The sequence below is a fragment of the Cheilinus undulatus genome, linkage group 5, assembly GCF_018320785.1.
Source record: "Cheilinus undulatus linkage group 5, ASM1832078v1, whole genome shotgun sequence".
NCBI classification, from domain to species: Eukaryota; Metazoa; Chordata; class Actinopteri; order Labriformes; family Labridae; genus Cheilinus; species Cheilinus undulatus.
Genome location: NC_054869.1, coordinates 49184670 through 49212166, shown reverse-complemented (window position 1 = coordinate 49212166; position 27497 = coordinate 49184670). Strand labels below are relative to the sequence as shown.

Below are 27497 nucleotides of genomic sequence, written 5' to 3'. Positions count from 1 at the left end.
ACAACTCGTGAACTCGTTCTTTCCCAGAGCACCCCGACCTCGACAACACAACATGACGGCACAAGCAGTAAGTTAAGTAAAAGCTGTGATTTTGACCTGTTTTCAGAACCTTTTGCTGTTTCTCAGTGCATTTTTAGAAATTGTAGACAAAGCACTACATGCAGTTGCAAGTAGTGTGCAGCAACAGTCTTGTAATGCATGAAGTACTGCGCAGTGTGTTGTTGCTCATCGGCTAGCAACTGGTCAATGTTGCTAGAAACAATGACTGGCTAATGCAAGAACTGCATCAATCGTTTTTCCAACCTGTCATGGTTGTGACCAAAAGCAACACAAACAACTGGAAAATCCTGTTTTTCAGATGAATGTGTCGTCATTCCCAGTTCCAACATCCGACTTTACAGATGCATCATACACGTTCACTACCAAACTAAACAGAACGTGCACATTCTCTGCATGCATCTGGCATGAAATCTTGTGTTTCACTCATTTAATTCTTTGTTTAAGAGCAGATATGGAGGAATTCTTCGCATGCTTCCTGTTATGTAGTCAGGCTAATCAGGGAAGTACGTGACCAACGCGCCGACTCGATATAAGGGGTCAAAAACACAGAAGAAGAAAAGTGTTGTGCTTGTGATGACTATCAGAGCTGCCTGCTCTCACTTTGGAGGATGTTATTGATGAAGACGTGTGCAATCAGACCAAATGACTGAGGAACGATCATGAGTTCAACATGAGAGAGGACTGAAGAGGACTGCACTGGTATTTCTTCACTTACCAATAAAAACACCGGTCATACCCTCGTATTAGATTCTAACTGTATAGAATCTTTAACGATAAAAATAACAGACCATGTGGCAGCCATGTCTCTGTGATGTCACCCTTAGAGGGGGAAGTTCACATGTTGTTGGCATGTCCTATCTTTCTGTTCCTGCTGGAATTCTTGCACGAACATAATTTTTATTTCCATAAACTCTAATTTAGGCTAAATAAATACTACAAGCCTCTACTCTCACACCTCATCCTAAATAAAATTGGCAGTAAAAGTAAGGACGTTTGTGTTTGGTAGATTATTTCTTTGTTGTAACAATGCTTCTTGGCAATAAATCTCATCCTGTTGGAAAGTCTGTTTGTTTCCCTTTTAAATGGTGCCATGTTTGTAAAGAACGTGCATTTGTGGGATGAGCAGCAGAGCTGAATATGTGGGTGCACCCAGGGGTGGGAATCATTAGTGGCCCCACCCTATGATATTACCACCATACAATTGGATATTAATGCGATTTTAAACATTGTGCAATACATTAAGTGTTGTGATACCATATCTTGCAATGTTTTGCTATCCAGACATTTTTTTTCAACTATTTAGCTCATTTAGCATTAGCCTTACCCTCATGTTTGTCAAATCTCTGCAGTATTTTATTTTCAAACCCCAAGTGTCATGTCCATCTCATTTGTGCCTGCTTGCATTCCAATGTCCTTCCCCTGGTTCTGCCATATTGAATGTATTAACTTTCTCCTGCTCTATCACCGTCACCTCTGCTGATCTCAGTGGACAAAGGAAAAAGCCATGGATTCTATTTTTCCAGTATAAGGGACTTTACTTCATGTTATCAATTAATTTGAAAAAATTGGTACTTGTTAGACATGAATCAATTGCAATACTAGGTGGTATCGATTTTTCCATCACCCCTAGTTGCACCCATCCATCTTTATCCACTTATCCAAAGCTGGTCGTGGGGGTAACAGGCTGAGCAATTCCACCCATTCGTCCCTTAGCCCAGATACACTTTCCAACTCCTGCTTGGGGATCCCAAGGTGCTCCCAGACCAGACAGGATATGTAAACTGTCCAGCGCATTCGGGGTGTCTACGAGGTCTCCTCCCAGCCGGATGTGCCGGTGAGGCGATCAGGAGGCATACTCCTAGTTCCCTCCGGATGTCTGAACTCCTTTCCCTATCTCTAAGGCTGAGCCCAGCCACCCACTGGTGAAAACTCATTTTGGCTGCTTGTATCCACGATCTCATTCTTTTGGTCATTACGCAGAGTTCATGACCATAGGTGAGGATTGGGAGGTAAATCAACCAAATTGAAGTCTTCTTTATTCAAACTTTAATCATCCAACTTCCTGGAGGAAGTAGATTCTCTCTTTTTAGTTTCTCTCTTTAAACCATTAACACCATGATTCATCAAAACCATTGAAGAGAAATTTTACCTAAAGGTCTGAAAATAAAACATATGAACTAAAAACAGGATCATAAAAGGCGGGAGGAATAAGGAAATACAGTTGGTAAATTCTTCATAAACTGATGTCCTGTTGTAAGAAGTAGAACACATCCACGAGAGGAATGAGGAAACAAATATCTCCACAGTGCTGCTCCTTTTACTGGAATGAACCTGAACTTGATAACAAATCTGATGTACAGATTGAAGAGGTGGGACCAAACAAGCTGACGTTCACAGCAAAAAACACCTGTTTTGTAGATCTGAGCTCACACTAGTTTTAGTTCTCCAGGTCATTGTCTCTGAGAGGTGAAATGGCGCAGAAAGGAGTTCAGCTGGAGCAGGAAGCCTTCTCTTGTTCCATCTGTCTGGATCTACTGAAGGATCCAGTGACTGTTTCCTGTGGACACAGCTTCTGCATGGAGTGTCTTCAAAGCCACTGGGATAAAGAGGATGAGAAGAAACTCTACAGCTGCCCTCAGTGCAGGCAGACCTTCACACCGAGGCCTGTCCTGCAGAAAAACACCATGTTAGCAGTTTTAGCGGAGGAGCTGAAGAAGAGCGGACTCCAAGCTGCTCCTGCTGATCACTGCTATGCTGGAGCTGAAGATGTGGCTTGTGACATCTGCACCGGGAGGAAACTGAGAGCCCAGAAGTCCTGTCTGCAATGTCTGGCCTCTTACTGTCAGAATCACCTTCAGCCTCATTTTCAAGCAGCTCCTTTAAAGAAACACAAGCTGGTGGAGCCATCCAAGAAGCTCCAGGAGAACGTCTGCTCTCGTCATGATGAGGTGATGAAGATGTTCTGTCGCACTGATCAGCAGTCTATCTGTTCTCGTTGTTTGTTAGGCAAACATAAAGGCCACGACACGGTCTCAGCTGCAGCAGAGAAGGCCAAGAGGCAGAGAGAGCTGGAGGTGAGTCGACAAAACATCCAGCAGAGAATCCAGAACAGAGAGAAAGATGTGAAGCTGCTTCAACAGGAAGCAGAGGCCATCAATCGCTCCGCTGATAAAGCAGTGGAGGACAGCCAGGAGATCTTTGCCCAGCTGATCCGTCTCATGGAGAAACAATGCTCCGATGTGACCCAGCAGGTCCGATCCCAGCAGGAAAGCCAAGTGAGTCGATTCAAAGAGCTGGAGGAGAAGCTGAGGCAGGAGATCGCTGAGCTGAAGAGGAAAGACGGCGAGCTGCAGACGCTGTCACAAACACAGGATCACAACCAGTTTCTACACGACTACCCCTCACTGTCAGCACTCAAACGACCTACACGCTCATTCCGCATCCATATCCGTCCTCTGAGGTACTTTGAAGATGTGACAGCAGCTGTGTCAGCAGTCAGAGATAAACTACAGGACGTCCTGAGAAAGACATGGATTAACTTCTCTCTCACTAGGACTGAAGTGGATGTTTTACTACCACAACCAGAGCCCAAGACCAGAGAGGAGTTCATCAGATATTCATGTGACATCACACTGGATCCAAACACAGCATTCAAACATCTTCTATTATCTGATGGGAACAGAGAAGCAAAAAGGATGAGACAAGAACAGTCTTACCCTCGTCACCCAGACAGATTCACTGGATGGTCTCAGGTCCTGAGTCGAAAGAGTCTGACTGGACGTTGTTACTGGGAGGTGGAGTGGAGAGGAGATGTTTATGTAGCAGTCGCATACAAGAATATCAGCAGAACAGGGGATGGGAATGACTGTAGATTTGGATACAATGACAAATCTTGGGCCTTAGATTGGTATGACAGTGGTTATAACTTTTGGTACAACAATGTCCAGAATCCTGTCTCTGGTCCTCGGTCCTCCAGAGTGGGAGTGTACCTGGATCACAGAGCAGGTATTCTGTCCTTCTACAGCATCTCTGAAACCATGACTCTCCTCCACAGAGTCCACACCACATTCACTCAGCCTCTACATGCTGGACTCTGGATTTGGGACACTGCTAAGATCTGTAAGCTGAAATAGACAGAAGTCATTTTGAGGAGATGTGGGTTAACTTCTGTTCTGATCGTTCAACTTGATTTTTACTCAGGTTTGTTGACTTGCTTTCCTCTTTTAGAAGTAACCCTGCATATTCAGACATACTGACTTCATTTAATCAAGAATATTGCATTGTATATCTGCTGCACCCCTAGGTTTTTGCAGAGATTAGATTAGCATGTTAGATGTAATTTTTGTGCAATCACAGTCATAATGTGTGGTATTTGAGCCTAGAAAAAATATTCAACCCCTTTGATGTTTTTCCATTTTCAATCATGGTCAATATAATTTGGAGTTTTCAACAAAAAAATCAGGAAAAAAACTGTTTAATGTCAAAGTAAAAATAAATTTCTACAAAGTGACGCCAATTAAATACAAATATGTAATGTAAAATTTTCACCCCTTTTAAGTCATTATTTAGTAGAAGCAACTTTAGCTGCAATGAATGGATTGTGATTGCTTTTTGCTACATGATTTATGAAACAGTGACTAAATGAGTAATTGGTTGGAGTTGAAAAAACTAAATCAGCTCTCCCAAATATTAAAAAGTCAAATTTCAGAGTATTTGCAGGAGTTATGACAAGGATTATGCCACACACTGTCAAGTTGAAAGAAATAAATCATTTAAGTTACTTATCAAATTTTTTAGGCATCCTTGAAAATGAGAAATTTATAAATATCACACTGATTATATTCATTAAAAATTGTTAAGTCATTGAGGATCGTCAGCAAACTTCAATATTCTGTAAACACTGTTCTATGCATATTTTATTTCTTAACTCTTGTTTTATCTTGTTGTTTCAAACAAAGGTGAGGTCCCTTTTATTTGCCAGTTGGCTTCTCATCATTTTTGCTTATCATTTAAGTTATTTAAAAAATAATGAATAAATAAATTTTCAAATGTTGTGTTCTGTTTTGATTTTCATTTCACATGTCCCAACTATTTTGGAACTGAGGTTTGTAAGGTTTTGGTGCGGCCAATTTTAAGGTGGTCAGATCCTCCTCCGGAGCAGGAAGCAGAGCTGCAGTTTGAAATCAGGTATGAGAGATCAGCAATACTGAATAATGAGTTCTTTATGCAGTGTTTCAACTATGCTGCAGGTTTCCATGTTATATGCTGATGATACCTCCTAGTGTCCAAAGCAAGGAAGCGCATGTATTTAGATACATGAAGTCTGATGACTTTAAGCCATCAGACCTGGACAACTAGGACAGCTGCTTCCTGCAAAAAATTTGGGACGATTGAGTTGGTCTCTGACTAAATCCTTAGGAGTACAGCTGGACAACAAGCTGGACTTCTCCAGCCACATAAACATTATGTATAAGAAGGTTCAGAGCAGGCTTTACATTCCAGGGAAACATGACTGCAGCCCTCCACCGATATGGGCTCTAGGGGGAATAGCTAGATAGAAGCCTCTCCTGAGTGTAAAACACATGAACACCCACTTGGCTTTCCTATGGAGTATTTTGCAAACTCCAAGCAGGCTTTCATGTGTTTTACACTGAGGAGAAGCTGCTGTAGAGTCATTCTGCCATAAGCCCTGATCAGTGGAAGGCTGCAGTGACGGTTGTCCTTCTGGAGTTTTGTCCCATCTCCACACAAGATCAGCAGCAAAAATCTGTGCCTTGCAACACTCCTGTCTCTGAGCTCTGCAGGTATGGCTTGGTTTCTGCTCTGATATGATTTTTAGCTGTGAGGCCTTCTTGCATCATATCCAATCAGTTTAATTTACCACAGGTGGGCTTCAACCAAGGTTTAGAAACATCTCAGTAAAGATCCGGAGAAATGAGAGGAACCCAAGCTAAAGTTACTTTATGTGACATTTCAGGTTTTTATTCTAAATACATGTGCAAAAATGTATACAATTCTGTTTTCACTTTGTCATAATGGCTCATATTTAATGATTAAGCTTATATTCAACTGTACTGTACTTTTCATTTCAGCACTAGGCAGTGCTACCATGTTGATTCTGTAAATAAACATTTTGAAAACAACATATGTTGATTAATAATATCCTGATGGATTATTGCAGAAAATAGCAGCACCAATAGCATTTCAGGGGCAGAACCAGTGGTAGCCGGAGCCAAACAGGGCCCCCTGAATCTGATTGGCTCCCCCTGATCCTGAAAATGATTAATGCATCGACAGTCAGCCATCAGCAAGCCATTTAGCCGTAGAAAATCACTAAGCATGTATTAACTTGCATTGGATTAGTCTTACTTAAATATCCTCAAGGCGAGAAATATAAAAGTGGCCCCGCCATCCTTATGTATTTCTGTATGTGGCCCTCAGTGGAAAAAGTTTGGTCACCACTGTGAGGGTACCAAAGACAGCGCTATTTCAAATTTGTTCACTTGAGGGCACCAAAGAGGGCATTTAGTTCAACTTTGTCCACTTACAGGGACAACAAGAGGGCACTATTTCAAATTTTGTCCACTAAAGGGAGGCCCAAAAGGGCACTTTCGTCAAATTATGTCTGTTTACAGGGCACCAAAGACAGCACTATTTAAAATTTGTACACTTAGAGTGCACTAAAGATGGTTTTATGCCAGATTTTTTTCACTCAGAAGGCAGCTTTAAGGGCTCTATTTCAAAATTGTTCATTTGAGGGCACCAAAGAGAGCACTTTGGTTAAACTTTGGTCAATAAAAGGGCAGCCTAAAGGGCACTTATGTCAATTTTTGTCTGTGTATGGGGCACCAAAGACAGCAATATTTGTCCACTTAGAGGGCGCCTATAAGGGCATTATTCAAATTTTTTGGGGGCTCTCAGATGGACTAGTGGTTAGTTTGTGGCCCATGTTAGCACTCGGTTTCCCACATGGCTCTCCCCCTCTCTCTCGTCCCTGTTTCTGACTCTATCCTCTGCCTCCCTCTCTCAATAAAGCCAAAAAATAAATCTAAACAAGGTCCACCTAAAGAGCCCCAGAGAGATTAGCTTTTTCAACCTTAGTCTACTTAAACAGCACCAAAGAGAGCATTTTGTCAAATTTTGTCTACTTAGAGCAGTGGTTCTCAATGTTGGGGTCGGGACCCCTTTGGAGGTCGCAAGACACTGAAAGGGGGGTCTTCAGATGCCCTGAAAAAACTAAGAATAATTTCTAAATTACATCGTTGCCACTTTACACCAATTTCACCAAATTTTAACACATTTTCATCACATCTTCCCACCAATTTTGTGACTTTAAACACATCATTTTCCATTTTAAACCCTTTTAACCACTTTTTTCTTTCAATTTTTGCTACTTCTAAACCGGTTAGTGACACTTTCCACCTCATGTTGCCCCTGTTGACACATTACTGAAACTATTAAGCACTTTTAACACCCATTTTTGCCCATTTTAACCAATTTCTGTCCATTTTTTCTGTCTCAGTAACCCATTTTTTCCTGTTCATATACATTTTTCATCCCATTTTACCAAATTCCCCCCATTGTTGCCAATTTAAAGCCATTTCAGCAGCTTTCTAACCCCCTTTTATCAGTATTTAGGCCTATTTTTACCACTTTAACCCATTGTTGCAATTTTTGATTATTTTTTGCCACTTTTATCTGATTTTTGCCACTTCTAACCCATTTCTGAAACTTTTGAAATCCAATTTCACCACCTTTCCACCATTTTTTGACCTTATGAACCCATTTTATCCATCTTAAGCTATTTTAATTTTGGTTTAACAAAAGAGATTTACAGTTTTAAGAAAGCTATTTACCACACACATAAAAAAGATATTTGTTGTTTTGATAAGAGTAATTATTTTTCAGGTTAAATGTAAAATATGGATATTACAGCTTAACTTTACAGTGGACCTTGATTTTGTTGACCTCCATGGGCCCCCAGTTATCCGCCCCTCATGGGCAGCCTTGTCTGTGCATGACTATTCCTGAATGTGCATGGCTGTGTTCAACCACCTTCAGGTACAGTGGGGCTCCACGGTCTCTGGCACCTTTATTTTGGGGGTTGTGGGCTGAAAAGGTTGAGAACCACTGACTTAAAGGGTCATTTGACAAATTGACAGAGCTCCAAAGAGGGTGACCCCTGCCCCGCCCCCCTAAGTCCACCAGTCAAATGAACCTTTGGTATTCCATCTCTTGGAGGTCTTCCTAAAGGACCAGTTTGGGTATCGGCTGTTCCTTCTTCCTCACTTTTAGATACTTCCAGAAGCGAGGAGCTGCAGGGTTCTGATGAAACATAGCTTTTGTTCCAGTGGATGGTGGGTGTGGATCCATATGTGTGGGCTTATCGTAACCTTCTATCTTGAGCCCCCAGTCCTCCCATAGCTCCTGTAGTAATGAATGGACCTCTGGTTTACACGAGTCAAATATAGATTCTGTTAACTGAATTATTACTGATTTGGAGTTATCTCTGATTCATTTCTACCAGGACTATCTCTCTGCCCAATCCTGATAGACCGGAACGCGTCACGAAAATGTTGGGAACCAAAACAGTACAGCAGTGGATCCAGGCAGCTCTTCACTCCTAAAAAAATCCAGGATACGTAATATGCTGTTTCAACCTGCAGGAGAACATGGCAGTGTCCTGGAAAGTATTTCTTTAGCACCACTCCAACGGTCCGTATCACATTCAGAGGCAGGAAGCCCAGCCCAAATATCAGCAGACACAGGCCGATCATCCTCTGAGATTTCTCCTTCACTCTCAGACCTTTAGCCGAGCCGATGTTGAGGCGCGTTAAGGTGCTCACCAGCCGGCTATAACAAACAGCCGACACCAGGAAAGGAAGGAGAAACCCAGGGATGAAGAGGATGAAGTTAATAACAAAGTAGAAGTGTGTCAGTTTCTTCTGGTGGATGGAGAGGCAATGACTGTTGGTGCCCTCTTTACTGGGAGGAAGCGTGAGAGCGTAGATCAGAGACGGGACCAGGAGCACAGGCCACACTCCTGCACACAGCTTCTTCACAAACGGCTTCTGTTTCATGCAGGAGCTTCTGTTGTAGTGCACCACGGCTGCGTACCGATGGATGCTGATGAGCGTGAGGAATACGGTGCTGCCGTAGAAATGAGAACTCAGCAGCACGATCTTGACCTGGCACAGGAAGCGACCAAAGGGCCAGTTGTTGCCCCACAAGTACACCGCCATCATGGGAAAGATGGGGGTGGCGATGGCATCACTAAGGGCCAGGTGGAACTGAAGGATGGTCCCTGAGGTCCAGCAGGGCAGACGACAGCAGAAGGCCCAGAGGCTGAAGGTGTTGAGGAGGAAACCCAGGAGGAAGACCAGGCACATGAGGCTGGGGATGGACACGTGCTGGCTCTCCCGAAGACAAGATCCTGAGACATTGCTGCTGTTCCCAAGCTGAGAGGAGACCACTGAAGGTTCCATCTTCTCTAAGATTCTCTCTTCCTACACAATAATAGAATCATATGCATTAGAATCAACATTACAGCAGCAAAGACATGGAGATCACTCCCTAAAAAGTCCTTTATTGCTCTCAAAATGATCATTTATTAATTCTTTATGTATGAAAATACGCACCCAATTCCCAAAAAGTTTGGGGCATTATCTAAAATGTGAATCAAAACAGAATACAATGATTTTCAGTCCTTTTCAACATTAATTCAACTGAATACAGAAAAAAGACACAATTTCAATGTTTAAACTGTATATTTATTGTTTGGAAAGATACATACATTCTGAATTTGATTCCATTAACATGTTCAAGAAAAGTTGGGACAAGAAGACGTTATTACTGTTCCATCACAGATAGATATTTAGGTTTTTTCCCATTCTTGCTTTAAGTACCTTAAGGCAGTGGTTTTCAAATGGTGTGGCAATGCACACTAGTGTGCCTTGACGCAAGTCAAGATGTGCCTTGGGGATCTGGCTGGGCCCCGGAAAAAACCCAGAGAATGGGCCCTCCCCAGTTGTGATTTATTGATGATATCAGTGTGTGTGTGTTGGATCAAAAGCACTGGTGCATCCTGGATAACAGTTACCTCATTAAACAAGCTATTATTGAGTTGAAATTGGTGTTGAAATTATTAATATTAATGCTACTTTTAACCAAGTTAACCACTTTTCTACCCATTTTGCCACTTACGTTGTCAACTTGCTGCTTTTTTGCAAGTTTTCAACTTTTTTTTAAAATACTTTTGACCCATTTTTCAACTTTTTTGGCAATTTTGCCACTTTTAACCCATTTTTGCAACCTTTTTTCCAGTTTTTGCCTACTTTTGCTATTATTTGGACATTTTTTGTTAATTTTTTCATCACTTTTTACCACACTTTAGCAACTTTAACCTTTTTTTGCCACTTTTCTGCCACTTGTAACCTATTTTGCCACCTTTTTGACACTATCAACTCATTTTTGCCACCTTCTTGCCAATTTTCCCTCACTTTGCCTTTGTTTGGCCACTTTTTTTAATCACTGTTAAACCATTTTAACCACCGTTGTACAACATTTAACCATTTTGGCCACTTGTAGCCCATTTTTGCTGCCATTTTCACACTTTGAACATATTTTGCCTCTTTTAACCAATTTTTGGTCCCTTATGCAAATTGTTCACCATTTTTTACTTTGTCTTGCCACTTTTTGCCCAATTTTGCCATGTTTTATCATCACTTTAACCAATTTTTGCCACTTTTCAGGCACCTTTTGCCTACCCCCAGTTGGCTGGGCCCCAGAACCACTCCACTTTATCCCCCACTTATGGGCCACCTAAACTGTTATATTTTGTAAAAAGTCTATTTTGTATTGATAGCAATATGGTGTGCCTTGAGATTTTGGCTTAACCTTAGGTGTGCCTTGGGCGAAAAAGTGATTAGTTTCAGTTATTTTTTCCCAAGGGTGTGCAACCAAATATTAAGTTGAGGGTGCCAATAATTTTGTCCGGCCCATTTTCTGAGTTTTGTGTAAAATTATGTCAATTTTGTCTTTTTTCTTCAGATTTTTTGTGTTGCTCCAATGCACACAAAGGCAATGAACACATGTATACCAAAAACATTTGTAGTTGCAACAATTTCTGGGAGAAATTGTGTATTTTCTGGAAAATTTCCAGGGGTGCCAATACTTTCGTCCATGATTGTACATGTCATTACCCACTCTCTCATACCTGCCTTCAGATTCCCCTGTCTTCCACTCTCATCTCGGTGCAGTTAGGGCTGCATATGAGTTTATCTGTGTGGGCATTTAAATGAGCCACTATGCAGTCATGTTATCTCTGGGTACCTCAGTTTCCTGCTACAGTCCTGAAAACGTTGCTTGGTATCACAATTGGGTGGTAATACAGTAGTACTGTATCCTAGGGTATTTAAAAATAGCAGTGTGAAACAGGGTATGAAAAGGACTTGTGCACATATGAGATACAGCTGTTAAAGAACAGGGCTAATTCTCACCGGTCAGAACTGTAACACGTTTCATAAACTACACTTGAGTGGCTGAAAATTTAAGGAAATTTGGGTTCAATTCCTCATTTAGGAGGTGGCGGTTGTTCTTGAGGTTAGACGTATGGTAACCACTGGTACTTGTATGTGTGAGCTCTGTCACTGACTGGGGACCAGCCCATGGTGCGCCCCGCCTTTCATTAAATGACAGCTGGGATCAGCTTCTTGGTGTGACCTTTAAAAAACAAGACTTGAAACCAGACACCGGTTTTGCACAGGAACTGAGAACTGAACAGATGAGATGCAGTGTTGGTTTTCACACTCTGCATGATCGTAGGCATAGAAATGGGTGAGGTTTCCTGCTGTTTTTTCAATTGTTTCAGAATTTTCTTTAGGATGTTTCATGTATTTTTGCCCACCGAATATATCAGAGAACCTGATTTAAAGGACTATCTTCACCATAGTTAATCTCCTGAAGTCACCAGTTGTTCATATCTTTCCCTTCTTCCATTCGTTCTCTCTTCCCGCTCTGATCAGCTGATTTTCGGTGTCCACTTTCTTAATTACTCAGCAAATCAGATTCTGCAACAATCGTATTAGACCAATCGTCATGCAGCTGTCATACTTTTAATTTGTCATTCCCTCTTTCACACTCAGCCTGTCATTTTGGCATGGACGTTGCAGCCCTCCTCCACCCCAGCCACCTCCATTCAGTTCACCAGCATCTAGTCCAGATCCTCACAGGTCTTCTGCTCATCTCATCCTGCATACCTCAGTCTCCTACTCCAAGACACCTCTTTGGTTCCTGGTCCAGCCTCTCAGAAGTCTACTCCTCATATGATCCTGCATCCCTCATCAACACCACCACCAGTGTCTAGCAGTGGCGTGCACAGGCTTTTTCGAGGTCTGGGGCGAAAAGAAAAAACAAAGGGCACATACAGCGTGTTCTCGCCACTGAAGAGGGCACTAAGTTTTCTAGGGCACTTTAGACATGTTTATATGTTGGCACACATGGCACATTATATAGCCTTAAAACAAACTAACTAGACAGACTACTCAAATTAGTTTGTAGTTAGGATCAGCATCCACCAGAACTGTGAAGAACACAAGAAATAAATAAATCCCTAGGGGGTCTGGGGTCTCCCCCAGAACATTTTCAATTAAGTAGATGCCATTTCCTGTATTCTAGTGCATTTTAACACCATATTAGCACCAGATAATCCAAACTGGTTCTGTGAGATCTACTGAGTTCTGGCTCAGTATAGATCAAAAAAGGGCCCAACATAAAAGTCATTGCAACAGTAGTGTTTTGCCAACCGGGAGGGCAAAATTTTGAGTTTTTCACAGATTGGTGAACCTCTGCCAGTCTTTACTTCTTAGAGACTCTGCCTCTCTAAAATGCTCTTTTCATACCAAGTCACATCACTGACCTGTTGCCAATTAACCTAGTTCATTTCAAAATGCTCCTCCAGCTGCTTCACATTAGTACCAATAACTTTCTCCAGCCTTTTGTCTCCCCGTCCCTACATCTTTTAGATGTACGCTGCCATAAAATTCTAAATGAGCTAAGCACCCCATAAAATATCAAAAATTAAAGCTTCGAATAAAGCTAAAAAATAAGAAATAACATCCGGGGAGTGAGAAGCACTGAGTACACTGCATAGTTTCTTTTAACATTTAAATCTAAGTGTTCCTACAATTTCTTCCTTTCTAAGAACATCATCCAGGTGAGAGAGCTTGAGGTTTGCAAACATGTATTTACACTGTCTAAAATAGACATTTTCTTAATAAGGCTGGTAAAATGTTACTTAAAATAAGCATTAGTGGATCATGCTGATTCTTACCTGCAGTGTCGAAGTTGTCGTGTGATGTTAAGTATAGTAAAACACTTTTGACTGTTTCAGTTTCACACATCTGATCATGTGGCTTTTACCGTGCATGTTCTGTGGAAACCAGACACCTTCTTGGGTGACAGAAGCTACTCAAAGATGAAGACGTCTTTTATTGATGTGATACCCACCCCAACACTGCTGTCATCTATCTGAACACAGAACCACAAACCACTCTTTTTCTTACTAAGCATTTATTTACAGGATTGTAGAACACTGACAACTCCAATGTAACATTCTGAAAGTCAACTTAATAAATGCATGGACTGTGGAACCTACAGAATCAGATTTTGAATGACACACGTAAAAAAAAGTACATACCTGTTTAAACACACAGTATGTAAATGGAGTCACATGGGGGATTTCAGTCAAACAATAACAGCAGTTAATCTAATTTTGAATTAAGGACTGTGTCTGTATAAAACTGCACTCCATAAGATCTATTTTCCTGACAGTAAACCAGAATTTTGTTTCATGGAGGAATTTTAAATTTGAGGGAGAAAAGTTGCTAAAAAGTGGCTTTCCTGGTTAATGCTGCAAGCTACTAACAAAGCATTACAGGATCACTTATCACCCCCCCCTCCCGAGGGGTGTGGTGGTGGGGGTGGGGGGGCTTTCTGGGGTTCAGCCAAATAAGGGGAGGTCTGCATAATCGGGGTCCAATGTAAAGTTAAGCTGTGACAACTATATTTTATATTTTTACCTGAATTATAGCCACTCTTATCAAAGCAACAAATACATTTTTATGTGGTAGTACATAGCCTTCTAAAAATATTAACCCTTTTTCTTAAAACATTGTTAAATTAGATTAAATGTGGCAAAAATGGGTGGAAAGGTGAAGGTGGATTTCTGTGGTGGCAGAAATGGGTTAAAAGTGAAAAAAAAATTGAATGCCAAAAAATGGTTAGCGGAGGCGAAAATAGGTGAAAAGTGGCAATAATAGGTTAAGAGTGGCAAAAACCAGCAGAAATAATGATGAAAAGGGATTAAAAGTGGCAAAAATTGGCATGACAAATAGAAAAATGCAATCAAATTTGGCAAAAATTAGCTTAAAAGGTAGGGACAAGGGGTTAATAGTGGTGGAGGCAACAATCGGTGGAAAGTGGCAAAAACAAAAGGGTCAAAAGAGATCATATTTGGCAGAAAAGGTGAGGATATTAGCTTTTAAGAGTAGCAAAAAATGGGTTAAAAAGTGATGAAAAGGGGTTAAAATGGGGCAAAAACTGGTTTCAAAAAGGCAAATATGGGTGAAAACAATGTAAATTGATGAAAAATGGCAAATAATGCTGGCAACAATGGGCTGAAAAGGAGGTCAAAGTGGGTTATAAATAGCACAAACAAATAATTCCAACATCAGAACTGTATGCTATTTAGACACGCTTTTCAGCTCCAAAATTAAGTCATTTTTAGCCAGGATACTAGCACCAGTACAACTGATCCAGATCCAAAACAACTGGGGAGCGCCCATTTTCTGGGTCTGTCAGGGGCCAGGTCAAATCTGTGCGCAGGGCAAACAAGAGGGCCACTTTTAACAGCTTTTAATATGTGGAAGTCCTCCATGAAACCAAACAGTGGTTTGGTGGTCAGTAAATAAACCAGAGTGCAGCTTTAATTGATCAAAGTCCTAAATTCAAAACGAGACGTAAGCAGCGTTGATGAGCGGTGCATCTGGTCTCTACTCCTCATGGAAATAGCAAATGGGGCCACAAGCTTACGGGGGTTGGGAGGTAGAGGTCTGTGTTACATAAGCGAGCTTAAGTGGCTGAACTTGTAGCCAACGTTAGAGAATAACCATCATAAGTTAAGATTTTTTTTTTTTTACTTTACACCTGTCCTTAAACAAATATTTCTGCTCTATGCTAACCCTTCATACTTTACTTATGGGCTATCATATCAGTCAGTGTCGTTTTATTGTATATTATGAGATTTAAATGAGGGTAAATCTGTGGCATGTGATCAATCTACATTATTTTCTATTTACTGCAATCTTGATTTTTTAGTGGAGCGTGTGGAGGCTCTGGGCTCGACTGACTCTCAACATGTTCCACAGTCCATGTTTAAATTAAATGTTTATGAAGAAATTAAGCAAACTAGCTGCACGATCAGAGCTGTGAGAGCCTGTCAGAGACAAACATCTAAAGATAAAACCTTTGAAAAAAAATCATACAAGAAAACAAACTGTAAAAAAAAATCTGGTCTATTCTGGAGAAATGCGTGAGCCACTCGCCAGCTGTCTTTACGCTCAGTCACTGTCCGTGTCTCAGAGAGGCGTGGTCGGGGTGGAGGCGGTGGTGGGGACGGTCACCGGATGCAGACCCAGATCCAGGGATGGGGTTTCCTCAGGGGGTGGTGGGCTTTTCTTCTGTGCCTCCATCTTCTCCGTCAGCTGGGTGTACAGCTCCTTCACGGGCTCGCTGCTCTGTGGTCACCAAGAACACAATCATGTGTAGAGTCAGAATACAGCATGAAAAAGACAGCAGACATTAGACTGCTGCAACTCAGACATTACAATGCTGCTGGTAGAGTGGGTGAATCACATCACTTCCTGTTTCCCCACTTTAAGGACATTTTGCTTGCCATGATATATACATACCTAATCAAAATATGGTTACTGATCTCATAAACTGATGATAATTAAAATATGTGTCAGCCCTGAAAAGCCAGCACTGGTGGACCCCTGACTAAACCAACAACACATTTTAAGAAGACATGTAATAGACCACAGTGATGTGTCATTCATGAGCAAGCTTGTTTTAAGAACTGGTCCCTGTTTGAAAGATGATTTACTTTCTCCATTTCTGTTAGATGGTTTTCTGACCAAAAGTACCAGGAATTTTTTGTTCTAGAACGTTCTCTATCAGGAACTAAATGGTTCCCGTAGCCAAGGGGCGCCAAACTCAAACACAGCAGGGGCCGGATTCTGAATTTATGTCTAACCTGAGAGACTAACAGGGTCAACATTTAACGATAAACTCTACCTCTCTTTCACCAGAAACGAATTATGAAAAAAATGAGTACTAATCATAAATGATTTTGGGAATTATAAAAAGTCAAAATGATAAGTTTAAAGGCTCAAAATAAGAGGTAAAAGGCAAACTCACTAGTTTAAAAGGTAAAACGTGAAATTAAAGTCAAAATAATGTTTTTAAAAAGAAAGAAAGTTAAAAATATGAGTTTAAAAAGTCAAAATCTGAGATAAAATTCAAAATTATAAGTCTAGAACAGCATTACTCAACCCTGGACAACTAAAGAGCCAAATTGTTGAAAAATACTTTTGCAAGAGCCACGATCTAAGTGGTGTAAAGTGGCAAGAATGGGTTAGAGGGGCAATAAAAATAAGTTAAAGAGGGCAAAATGGTAGGGGGCAATAAGCAGGCAAAAAATTGCCAAAAACTGGGTGAAAAGTGACCAAAATGAGGAGAAAACGTGGCAAAAAGGGCAGAAAGTGGAACAATTTGGGTGTGAAGTGATATAAAAATGAGTTACAGGTGGCAAAAATTGACAAAAAGTGGCAAAAACATGACAAAAAAATGAGTGAAAAGAGACTAAAATGGTCAAAAGGCAGCAAAAGGTGGGAGAATAGGCCAGCAGGACAAATGAGTTAAAAAACTTGGGAAAATGGGGCAAAAAGAAGTGACTGAAGTAGCCTTAAAGCAGTAAAAATGGATTAAAAAGTGGCACAAAAAATGCAAATAACAGCAATGGAAATATACAGACAAAAAAATTAACGTTGACAATTAAAACCAAGTGCTGGAAACAAACTGATTAATGTGACTTGCAATAGATAATTTTTGAGGTGTTTCCCTTTTTTAAGGTTTTCTGGGGGAATAATATTTCAAATTAAGTCATAAAAGAGCCCCAAATCATCACAAAAGAGCCACATGTTGAGTATCACTGGTCTAGAAAGTCAAAATATGATTTTTACTTTTAAATTTTGAGTCTAAAAGTGCTGAAGTAGACCAGGTCAAAACCTGAGATAAAATGCCAAATTGTGTTTTTAAAAGGTTCAAATATGACTTAAAATAGGAAATTGTAAATCAAGAATGTCAAAATATGAACTAAAAATGCAAAATTGTACGTTTAGCTGTAATTTTTCAGATGCAAAATTGAAAATATGAATTAAAAACACAAATTAATTCCTTTTCCCACATTCCTGACTTATCTAAATATTTTACTTTTTCAGATTTTTGTGACTTAACAAGAATATTTTAAATCTTCAAGGTTAAGTTTACATTGTTATACTGGAGGAAATCTGCAGTCCTCATACCAGTGGGCCAGTTATAATAAAAATATGATATGACCTTGAGGGCCGGGTATAACTGTACCACGGGCCAGCTATGGCTCCCAGGCCTCGAGTTTGACACCCCTGTTAAAGATTTAGATGCCAAGGATCGAATATTTTACAAGCTAAATCTAGTTGTCATATATGTTTTAGCAAGAACTTTTTTTCTTGTTTTTAATTTCAATTAGATTTTTTTTGTGATCTACACCCTTTTATTTATATCCTTGGATGTATTGTGATGAAAGGCCTTGTTCAACTGTCTATGAAAGTGCTCTGCCTGTCACGTCATGGTTATCCAAACCAACACAAAAACAGATTCAACCAGTGATTACAGCTGCAGCCTTGTTCAAAGCATATCTGGGCAAAGAAATCAAACCAACCTGTTTTGGAGGTTCGAGGGTTTTCAGCAGAGTTTCCATGTAGGATGGCAGCACTTTGTGGTGTAGATGCAGCAGCATACGGAGGGAGTGTCTGTGGACGTTCTCTTTACTGAAAGATATTCAGACAGAGACACAAACAGTAAGGACCCATGGTGGAAATCACTAATGTACCAAAAACAGGGTCAACAATCCAGCTCAGGGTGCTTTATTCTTTGTTTGGGAGCACTCTCACCTGTTTCTTTACACACTAGGTCTTATGTCAGTGATTAGTTTTGAGGACACTGAGCTCACCTGGAATAAGAGGTCAGAAGGAAGCCATCGAAGACGACAGAGCAGAACTCTTCCGATCCGAATTCGTCAGAGAGCAGCGTGAGGTGACCAGTCAGCAGATGCAAGAAGATGTCACCAAAGGCCATGTCGTTGTATGTTTCCACTGCAGGAGAGCAGCACAGACACAACTCTTAAATTCACAAAAGGTTAATATTTAAACAGCTGCTAAAGCTAAAGCAGGTGAGTGCATTCTACTCCCACAAATGGAGTTTTTCCCCTTCAAGCTGACAGTTGAAGGTACAACGTTTGGTTTAATTTGATCCATAATGCTGACGTATTTTGAGCTTATGAATTAATTAGCCTACAGCTAAAGTGCTCTTTGGGCCTAGTTAATTGTCTGTGATCTGAACTACAACAGACGGTCACAGTGAGTGTTCAAATATTTAGACATAACACTCCTCCTCCCTGACAAGTTTCTTTACATCTCTGGTCAACCTGTGGACAATTTTTATCCATTCACTTCAGTAACCAAGCCTACGTAGCATGCTGCCCGGACATTATTTAATGTGATATTAAAACAAAATTCTGATGAGAACTAAAATATTAACAGTATGATAACTGTGGGGGAATTTTAGCATAGCGATGATTAAAATCTGTAATTATTTCATCTGTAATACTTAAATAGTATATGGGCAATTTGAGAGTCTAATATTCAAACTGCTAACACATACAGTCTAAAGGCCTTTGGACATCAGTGAAAATGCCAATGAAAGGCAAGATAATGGGAATAATTCTGCAAATTTTGTTGCACCTTTCTGCCTATATCAGGAGCAATGCAATTTTCTGAATAAATTATGTATATTCTGAGAAAAAAACAGCAGACATACACACTATTTACTAGTAAACTAAAAAAATTAGAGCAGAGGATAAAATGAAGTTTTTGTATTTCCTCCTGGTGTAACAGTGTGGTCAGTGCAGTTTTACTTCTGTTTTAAGTTTAGCATCACTCCCTCTCTTGGCCATGGAGGTGGGGTTGACATCTATCAGGGAGGTGAGTAATGAAATGAGCCTTAAATCTGATGTAAGAGGGGACTTTGTTGTTAGCTGTATCATCAGAATAAAGTCTCACTGGTTGTAAACAGCTCCAGCTGTGCAAGTTTGGTTCATTCACGTGCTGAGCTGCCTGACTCCATCTTTTATTAGGATACGTAACATCCTTTTAAAGATTAGAATAACTTAGTTCTCACTGGAGACAAATAACCATGGAAAGAGGGGTAAAAATCCTGTGATGTTCTCCTCCGTTACATTTGCATTTTGATTGGTCAGATGTGCGCTTGTCAAAAGTGAAACTTTGGGAAATCAACCATCATCCTAGCAGCAGCTTTAAGCAGAAAATTACTCTGCTGGTGTGAAAGTTTGCACTGACAGACTACGGGTCAAAAAAGACAAACAATTTGAGGATTAATTGGACTTAAAGAAAAGAGCATCTGATGTGCAAAGCTCTAAAGTGCAGCCAATTATTATCGGGGAAAAAAAAACATGTAATTCCATCTTTCTTAAAATTGAAACAAACCTTAAAGTTAGAGATAAAGCACTGAAAGACACGGGCAGTTACCTAGTACAGTTATTCCATTAACCCCTAGAGCTCTCAGCTATTTTTCATCTTTGTGTCTCATCTTGACTTATTGTCTTAAAAAGCTTGTAAAACATCAGCCCTGTGGTGTACAGTCAAGCTCAAAATATCCCTTCCTTCAGGGCAACCTGGGCTTTAAGAATATGTGTGTTGCAGCAATGTCACTTGAATTTTAAAAAAGATATGGGGCTATAAAGACAAAGGAAAAACTAACCAGAAATCAAAAGTCAAATACTTTTATGTATTAAACACAGACAACATTAATGACTGAAAGTTTTTTTTTTTTTACAAACTTGTTCTCCCATTTCTTTGGGACTAAAGAATTAAAATACGCATTAAAAAAAGAAGTCCGATAAGAGTTACTTGTGTGGATTGAATTTTAAAAGACCCCAATAGGTCCACCAAGTTCCAGGCTCTCTAGAAAACGTCCTGTAAGAGCTACACAAACGTGGAAAGGGTCATTATACAGGCACGGTGGAGAGCTTTCAGAGGAAAAAACAAGCAAGTGCCTACAATATGTAGTTCAAAAGTTACTAAGCCATTTATATAGGGTGTGTCTGCAGCACGGATGTGTGCCACATGTGCTCTAAGGGTTAAAAAATATACAAACAGCATCTATAAAATAAATCAGAAATGCATCAAAAACTTTATAGTATAAACACAGAACATCTTAATGATAGCTGACAAATTTTCTGAATTAAGAAGTTTGATTATAGGTTTAATATTTAAGAGATATTATTATTTTATTCTAATTGATAAGGTGTTTTAAAATTTTCCTCTGTGACTTCAGAAATGAAGTCACTATAAATATGTAAAATGAGCTTCATGCAAACCAATGTACTTTATGCAGCTACAGCATTAGTTCTCTGCTGCCCCCTTCTGGTCATATCTATTTTTCACACTACATGCACTGTAATGTGAGGTCTAACCCTGACACCTACTTTGGGGGAGAATTACTCACCGAGGGCAGGCAGTAACCTCTGTAAGGCGTTCTTATTCCTCTGTTTGGCAATGTGGAGAACGTAGTACAGACCGATCTCACAGGCCACCCTGTTCTCCTGGAGGTACCTGGAGAGGAGAAAGATAGGCCGTCACTGTCTTGAGTGCATTGTTCACGTTTTATATCAGAAAATCAGTTAAAAAAAACATTGAAAACAGAGCTGTAAAAGTCCAGTGTGTGGTCCTTTTTACTGACAAGGTTTAAACAGTGATGTTTAGACTCTGTCACTGTCATGCTATGGTGCAGGTAGGCTGTTGATTAAAAGCTGCTGTGGGGCTATGTTACAAAGTTGATTTTATGCGACTACAATCTCAGTTTGAAACTACATTTTTCCTTTTATCTTTAATAATGCCGACTAATTTCCTTGACATTCACATCCACACAGACTAGTCTAACACATGCCTGTGCTAAATGTGGCCACACCTTTTCTTCTTTGAATGTTTTTATGCTTCTTTAACGTGACACATACAAGTTTATCCCCATTTCCATGAGCCTTGTGTCATCTTTTTGCAGGTCTGTATTTACCTGTTGAAGGCATCCGGCAGGGTGGTGGGGTACGACAGTGAACTCTTCTCCTCACTGGGAAGCTTCTGCTCCACAGTGAAGGTGTGGTCATCCACGACCACTGACATCATGGCGGGCAGGAAGCGGGTCACCACCTCCAGATCCTTAAGACATTTACACTTACATTTAGTTGAATTTAAAACATAAAATGAATCTGTCTTCAGCTTCTTGTCCATTTCTAAAAGTCTGACTGGTTGATACACTTAATGTGACGTACTGCACTTACCATACGAGGCTCTTTAAAGACCTGACTATCGATCATGTCCCATGCTCCCTGTCCCAGTGAGAGCATCCTCAGCAGCAGCATCAGATCTGGACTGTCCTGCTCACAAACATTAAAACTCCTTAAACACCAATACCATCAGTTGTAGTCTAAATCATACTGCCTACATCCCTGTCTGCTCACCCTGGGTAAACTGTCCTGACTCAGCAGCTCCTGCAGGTTCCTCACGATGCTCAGGACCAGGGTGTTACAAGCAAACGGGTCACACAGGATCATGGAGAGGTCCCTGAGACACACAGGAGAATGTATTTAATCCACTCAAAAGACAGACTTTGTTGAGTCTTTTGAGAAAAGCCTGGTTATATTGAACTTGCCCAGTGGTACACCACTCCGATGTAAGCTGCTCTTCTTGAACTCACCCTAAGACTTGCTCTTGTCCTTTCTTCACTCCATCCAGGAAACCCTGAAGCTCTCTGGCTCGCTTGCCATCCACAAACTTTTCCCGGATGCAGGCGTCTAAACACCAGGTGAACTGTGGAAAACAAATAAACCGAGGTTAAACACCAGACCTTCTTAGTGCTACAATAAACGCATCCTCTATCATTCAGTTTGTTTACATGCAATTGCAACTAAAGTTAGACTTTGAAATGTATACACAGTGCTGTTTTTTTTTTTTTGCATATTTATCCCACTTTAATGTTTTGGATCATCAAACCAATTTTTGTATTTCACAAAGACAACCCAAGTAAATACAAAATGCAGTGTCTGAATGATTATTCAATTTCTTTGGGGGGGGGGGGGGGGGGGTCCAAACCTATCTGACCCTTTGTGAAAAGTAATTGCCCCCCTTATTAAATCCTGGGATAACTATGATTAACCAGAGTTTTTGGAAAGCTAAGTTCAATTTCACTGGCCACACTGAGGCCTGATCACCACCAGATTTGCTGAATCAAGAAATCACTTAAATAAAATGTGTCTGACTAAGTGAAGTACGCTACAAGATCTCAAGAAGAAATGCATCATGCCACAATCCAAAGAAATTCAAGAACAAATGAATGGAATCTATCAGTCTGGAAAAGTTTATAAAGCCATTTCCAAGGCTTTGGGACTCCAGCATCCAATGTTCAGCCATCAGTTTGCTCTCAAGCTCAAGCCCCCTTGGGTTATGCAGCAGGACAATGACATATCAGCAAGTCTACCTCTGCTATGAATGGCTTAAGAAAAACACAAAATTATGGTTTTGGAGTGGTCAAGTCAAAGTCCGGACTTAAATCCAACTGAAATGCTGTGGTGTGACCTTTAACGGGTAGTTCATGTTGGAAAATGCTTCAGTGTGGCTGAATTAAAACAATTCTGCAAAGAAGAATGGGCCAATATTCCTCCACAGTGATGTGAAAGACTCATCAGCAGTTATCACAAACATGTGATTTCAGTTGTTGCTGTCAAGGGTGGCGCAACCAGGGGGCAATTACTTTTTCACACAGGGTCAGATAGGTTTGGATATTTTCCCCCTTTAGAAAATTAAATAATCATTCAGACACTACATTTTCTATTTACTTGGGTTGTCTTTGGGAGATATAAAAATTGGTTTGATGATCCGAAACATTTAAGTGTGATAAATATGCAAAAAAAAAAATCAGGAATCAGAAAGGGGGCAAATACTTTTTCATGGTAGTGTATTCATGTTAATTTCAATAGAATTGCACTAAATCCTATTTGAATACATCAGACTAACACAGATAATGCAATTGGAGATCAAATAGCTCTTGCATGTACTACAAAATCCAGTGTATTAAGGATTATTTCTGCAGGATTACCCTACTGACAGTAAATAGATTTACCGCTAGTGTTTGTTTACTAATTCAATTAAAGAACCCAAATCACTCTAAACGTATCTCAACTTCCTAGTGTCAATCCTGTGCATGTAAATGTACTGACTGTCAGTGTCCTCACCTTATGACAGGGATCCACAGAGCAGATCTCGCTAATGTCCAGGTCATGAAGTGACATCAGCAGTTCTGCTCTCAGCGTGCAGTAGTGCACGTTTCTCGTTCGCAGGAAGAGTGTCCGTAAAAACTGCAGCACCATGTCGTACAGCTTCACATTCTTTCCAATCATCTGTGTCAGCTTTAGAACCACCTAGAACCCAGAATAAGCTCACAATCACAACTCACGCTGGTCTACAGACCGCTGATCTTCATCCAACATGCTGACAGGGACTCACCTCGCCTTGACGTCGTGTTTTGGGAGAGGGACTAAAGAAATTGTGCAGGATGGAGAGGTCACTGCTGAACAGAGCAGCTTCTTTCTCCACAATGTACTGCTTCAGGAGAGGAGAAACTTCATCCCCAAACAGAGCCTGATTATCCTGCCAGATCTGCCTCTTCACCTCCACAGCACACACCTTGTACAGCTCTTTGTCAGCCATCACCATCTTCAGTTTCTTCTCTGGTACCTGTAATAGAAACATAATCAGCTCACTTTTATGACATAAAATTATTATGCTTTCAAAATGTACTGTGTAAATAATGAACACTTACCTTCGGTAGGTGTTTGAGCACCTGCATGACCACGGGCTGAATGGACGGCATTTTGACGAGAGGAAAACTCTTCTCCAACAGCTCTTCAAGCTTCCCGTATCTAAAAGGAAACAAAGACCAATAGCACCCACACTTGATCCCTCAGAAAACATTTATAGTCAGAAGTGCCTGATGCCACACCTGTCCTCATCCTTTCCCTCAGCAATGGTGGCGACTCGCTCCATCAGTTTATCTCTGAGCTCATCAAACACGGACTGATGGAACTCCAGCCGTGGCGTCCCATGGAGGTCAAGGAAGGGGAGTGCAGACTGGAGGGTTGGCAGCAGGATCCCATTTTCCATCTGCAATCATGAAATACACGACAGACTCAAGGAGGGGTTTCTGGTGTACATTATTACAAAGCAGGCAGAATGAATAATAATGAATGACCTTGGTCAAGTACAACTCAACTAAAAAGTAAGATACATAACGAAAAAAGTACAATTATTGAATTATGAAAATCTAAACATTACATTTTCCCCAAAGATAACAAAGTATATGATTAGCACTCTAACTGCAAAGTGTTGGTAGAACTTGATCACTGTCATGTTTGATGGCAACAACACACCTACGAAAGCCGGGATGGGGCAACAAACGGCGGGAAAAGTAAGTGACGTACTGTGATACATATCGTGCCAGATATAGGCTTGTGGTGTTTTGGCTGAAATTGCGACCGTGTTTACAAGTGACTTGCAGCTGCGCTGGCTTCTGTGTCAAAATAATACCAATGGCAAAAGACTCCTTTTAGAAGTCCTTAATGAAAACCAAACAAAGACATCTTTTGGGACACTTTCTATCTTTAACCTGTACTGTAACTATGACAACCGCATACACATTTCGGCTTAATGTCACTAGATAACACTGTAACTATTTTAACCGTAACATGAGCGGCTAGCTAACAACATCAGTGTTTTAGTCGAACAGCGTTATTTGGAGGGAACTTTCTCCGGTGCATGGAGTGATTTTCTCCATACAAACACAGCCGAGTTCTGAGAAATAGCTGCTTTATTCGGTAAATTAGCAAACAGCGCAGACAGTCTCACCTGAAATTGGTCGATGGCTTTCAGAGGCTCTGTGCAGTTGGTGAGAGTTTCTTTGAGATCCTCTCCGTTAGAGATCCCGAGCTCCGGTAGGCCCGCGAACATCTTCTGTTCCGTTTAAACATTAATTTAAAGATTAACGGGTGAAGAAAAGATGTATAACATCTAGAGTAGTAGCATAAAAGATAAGTGTTTACAACCAAGCACAACACATTTTGTTCTTCTGTGTCAAAGCAGATTTCCGCCGTTCCGTCTATGTAAACAGGCCGTCAGAAACACCAGCGAACAAAGGGTTCCGAGAGAACTACGGAAGAGCAATAAGGACAGAATGCAGAAAACGATATTGAAACAGTTTGGTGGAAAATAGATTTTTGCTTAACTTTTTTCTCAAATTCTGATAAAAGGTCAGAATTCTAGTTTGCAATAGAGATGGGATGTTAAGATTGGTAGTCCGACTGTGGAGTCAAAACTCTAAGAAAAGAATAAGAATTCTGACTTTAAAGACAGAAATTCTAACATTTTAGCTACGATTCTGACTTTGAATTTATGAAATTTGAATTTAATATCATTTTTAACCTTTTGTCTTCATGGATAGATAAACGTTGGACTTTGGGCATTAAAGTCATTACGCTGTGAAAAAGTCTCAGTAAAATGTCTAGTTTAAAGTGAGAATTCTTAGATTTTAGTTTGATTTCTGACTGTAAAGTTCTAGCTCTAACAAAAAATAAATAAGTCAGAGAATGTGTGTGTGTGTGTGGGTGTGTGTGGGTGTGTGTGTGTCGGGGGGGGGGGGGGCAGATCCTGTCTTTTGTCTCAGAATTCTGAATTATTACTCCAAACTGTGGAAATAAAAAAGGCCTAAATTCTGGAAGAAAAAATAAATCAAAAATCTAACTTTAAAGTGAGAAATCCTGAGATTTTAGTTGCAGTTATGAATGTAAGACAGTGCTTGGACCAAAAATATCAGAGTTTTAGGGGAGAGGTCTGTTTTCAGTCTCAGAATCCCGACTTTAATATTAGAATTCTGTCTTAATTTCATAATTGTAACTTTACTTTCTCAGAATTTCTGACCTTTTCATTTTACCAAGTGAATGCAATAAGCTTATGTATGTTGTCACGTTTTCTAGAAAGGATGATATTCTCATTTTTGGGTTTTAAACATAAATTAAATGTATAACTAGTCATCAATGTTTTATTTTATTCCACAGAAATAAAATATGTAATATAACTCCTCTCTTTCATTTATTTTTCTATAGTGCTTTTCCTTTATGTTCTTGCCAACAGGCCAATTCTAGGAGGACTATTCAAGGCAATGACTGGTAATTTTTATTATCATGATAGAAATAACAGAAATTTTAAACCTCTTTTGATTCTCTTGGAAATTTTGTTTAATGACCAACAAATGATTTTGAAATCACCTTGGTTTTAAGAAACCTTTATATGGTGGAATGTTACAATGTTACAATGTTACAATGTCATTTAGCAGACGCTTTTCTCCAAAGCGACGTACATTTGAGAGCAAGAACAACACAAGCAATGATCTAGACAAGAAGAAACAACATCAGTAAGTGCCATCAAGTGCTTCAGGTTCAATTGGACGCAAGTGCTGCCGTGTAGAGTTTAAGGCAGAGTACCAAAATATACGTTGTTTATGTTTTTTTTTTTTTTTTTTTTTTTTTTTTTTTTTGTTTTTGTTTTTTTTTTTTTTTTGTTTGTTTGTTTTTTTTTTGTTTGTTTGTTTTTAGACAGCAACAATGAATCAAGGAAAATGTGGGATCACTAATTGCCATTCATTAGGCTTCACAACAACTATTTACCAAGTACCAAGTGCTGGATCATTCCCAAAGAGCTGGGCAAAGAAATCCCAGAAGTAGAGCAGGACAGTGCGAGCTAACTATAGTTGGGAAACTCATTCAACCACTGGGGACAGCAGTGGAGAATAGTCTGGCTGAGACTCAATCTACTACTGGGGACAACAGTAGAGAATTGCCTAGCTAAGTGCAAAGTGTTCTCTGAAGAGCTGGGTCTTTAGCCTTCTCTTGAAAGTAGAGAGGGAGTCTGTAGATCGAATGTAGTTGGGTAATTCATTCC

At 40.2% G+C, this 27497-nt stretch overlaps 3 protein-coding genes across 3 annotated transcripts; 1 reads left to right on the top strand and 2 right to left on the bottom strand.

Annotated features, from left to right (window-relative positions):
• Positions 1–2516: 2516 nt before the first annotated feature.
• Positions 2517–4193, top strand: LOC121510374 (tripartite motif-containing protein 16-like). Its single transcript, XM_041788392.1, has one exon. The coding sequence runs from the start codon at positions 2532–2534 to the stop codon at positions 4191–4193; it is 1662 nt and encodes a 553-aa protein (XP_041644326.1). The 5' UTR covers positions 2517–2531.
• Positions 4194–8334: 4141 nt separating this feature from the next.
• On the bottom strand, positions 8335–9553 carry LOC121510476 (P2Y purinoceptor 4). Its single transcript, XM_041788527.1, has one exon. The coding sequence runs from the start codon at positions 9543–9545 to the stop codon at positions 8550–8552; it is 996 nt and encodes a 331-aa protein (XP_041644461.1). The 5' UTR covers positions 9546–9553; the 3' UTR covers positions 8335–8549.
• A 4062-nt stretch (positions 9554–13615) lies between these two features.
• Positions 13616–25682, bottom strand: nelfb (negative elongation factor complex member B). The gene is made up of 13 exons (XM_041788235.1): positions 25410–25682; positions 24508–24668; positions 24328–24427; positions 24012–24242; positions 23741–23926; positions 22207–22319; positions 21971–22073; positions 21791–21886; positions 21526–21668; positions 20962–21068; positions 18389–18530; positions 18098–18206; positions 13616–15854 (listed from the first exon to the last, which is right to left on the bottom strand). Exons 1-13 carry the CDS (start codon positions 25509–25511, stop codon positions 15696–15698), a joined length of 1752 nt encoding a protein of 583 aa, XP_041644169.1. The 5' UTR covers positions 25512–25682; the 3' UTR covers positions 13616–15695.
• Between the last annotated feature and the right edge of the window lie 1815 nt (positions 25683–27497).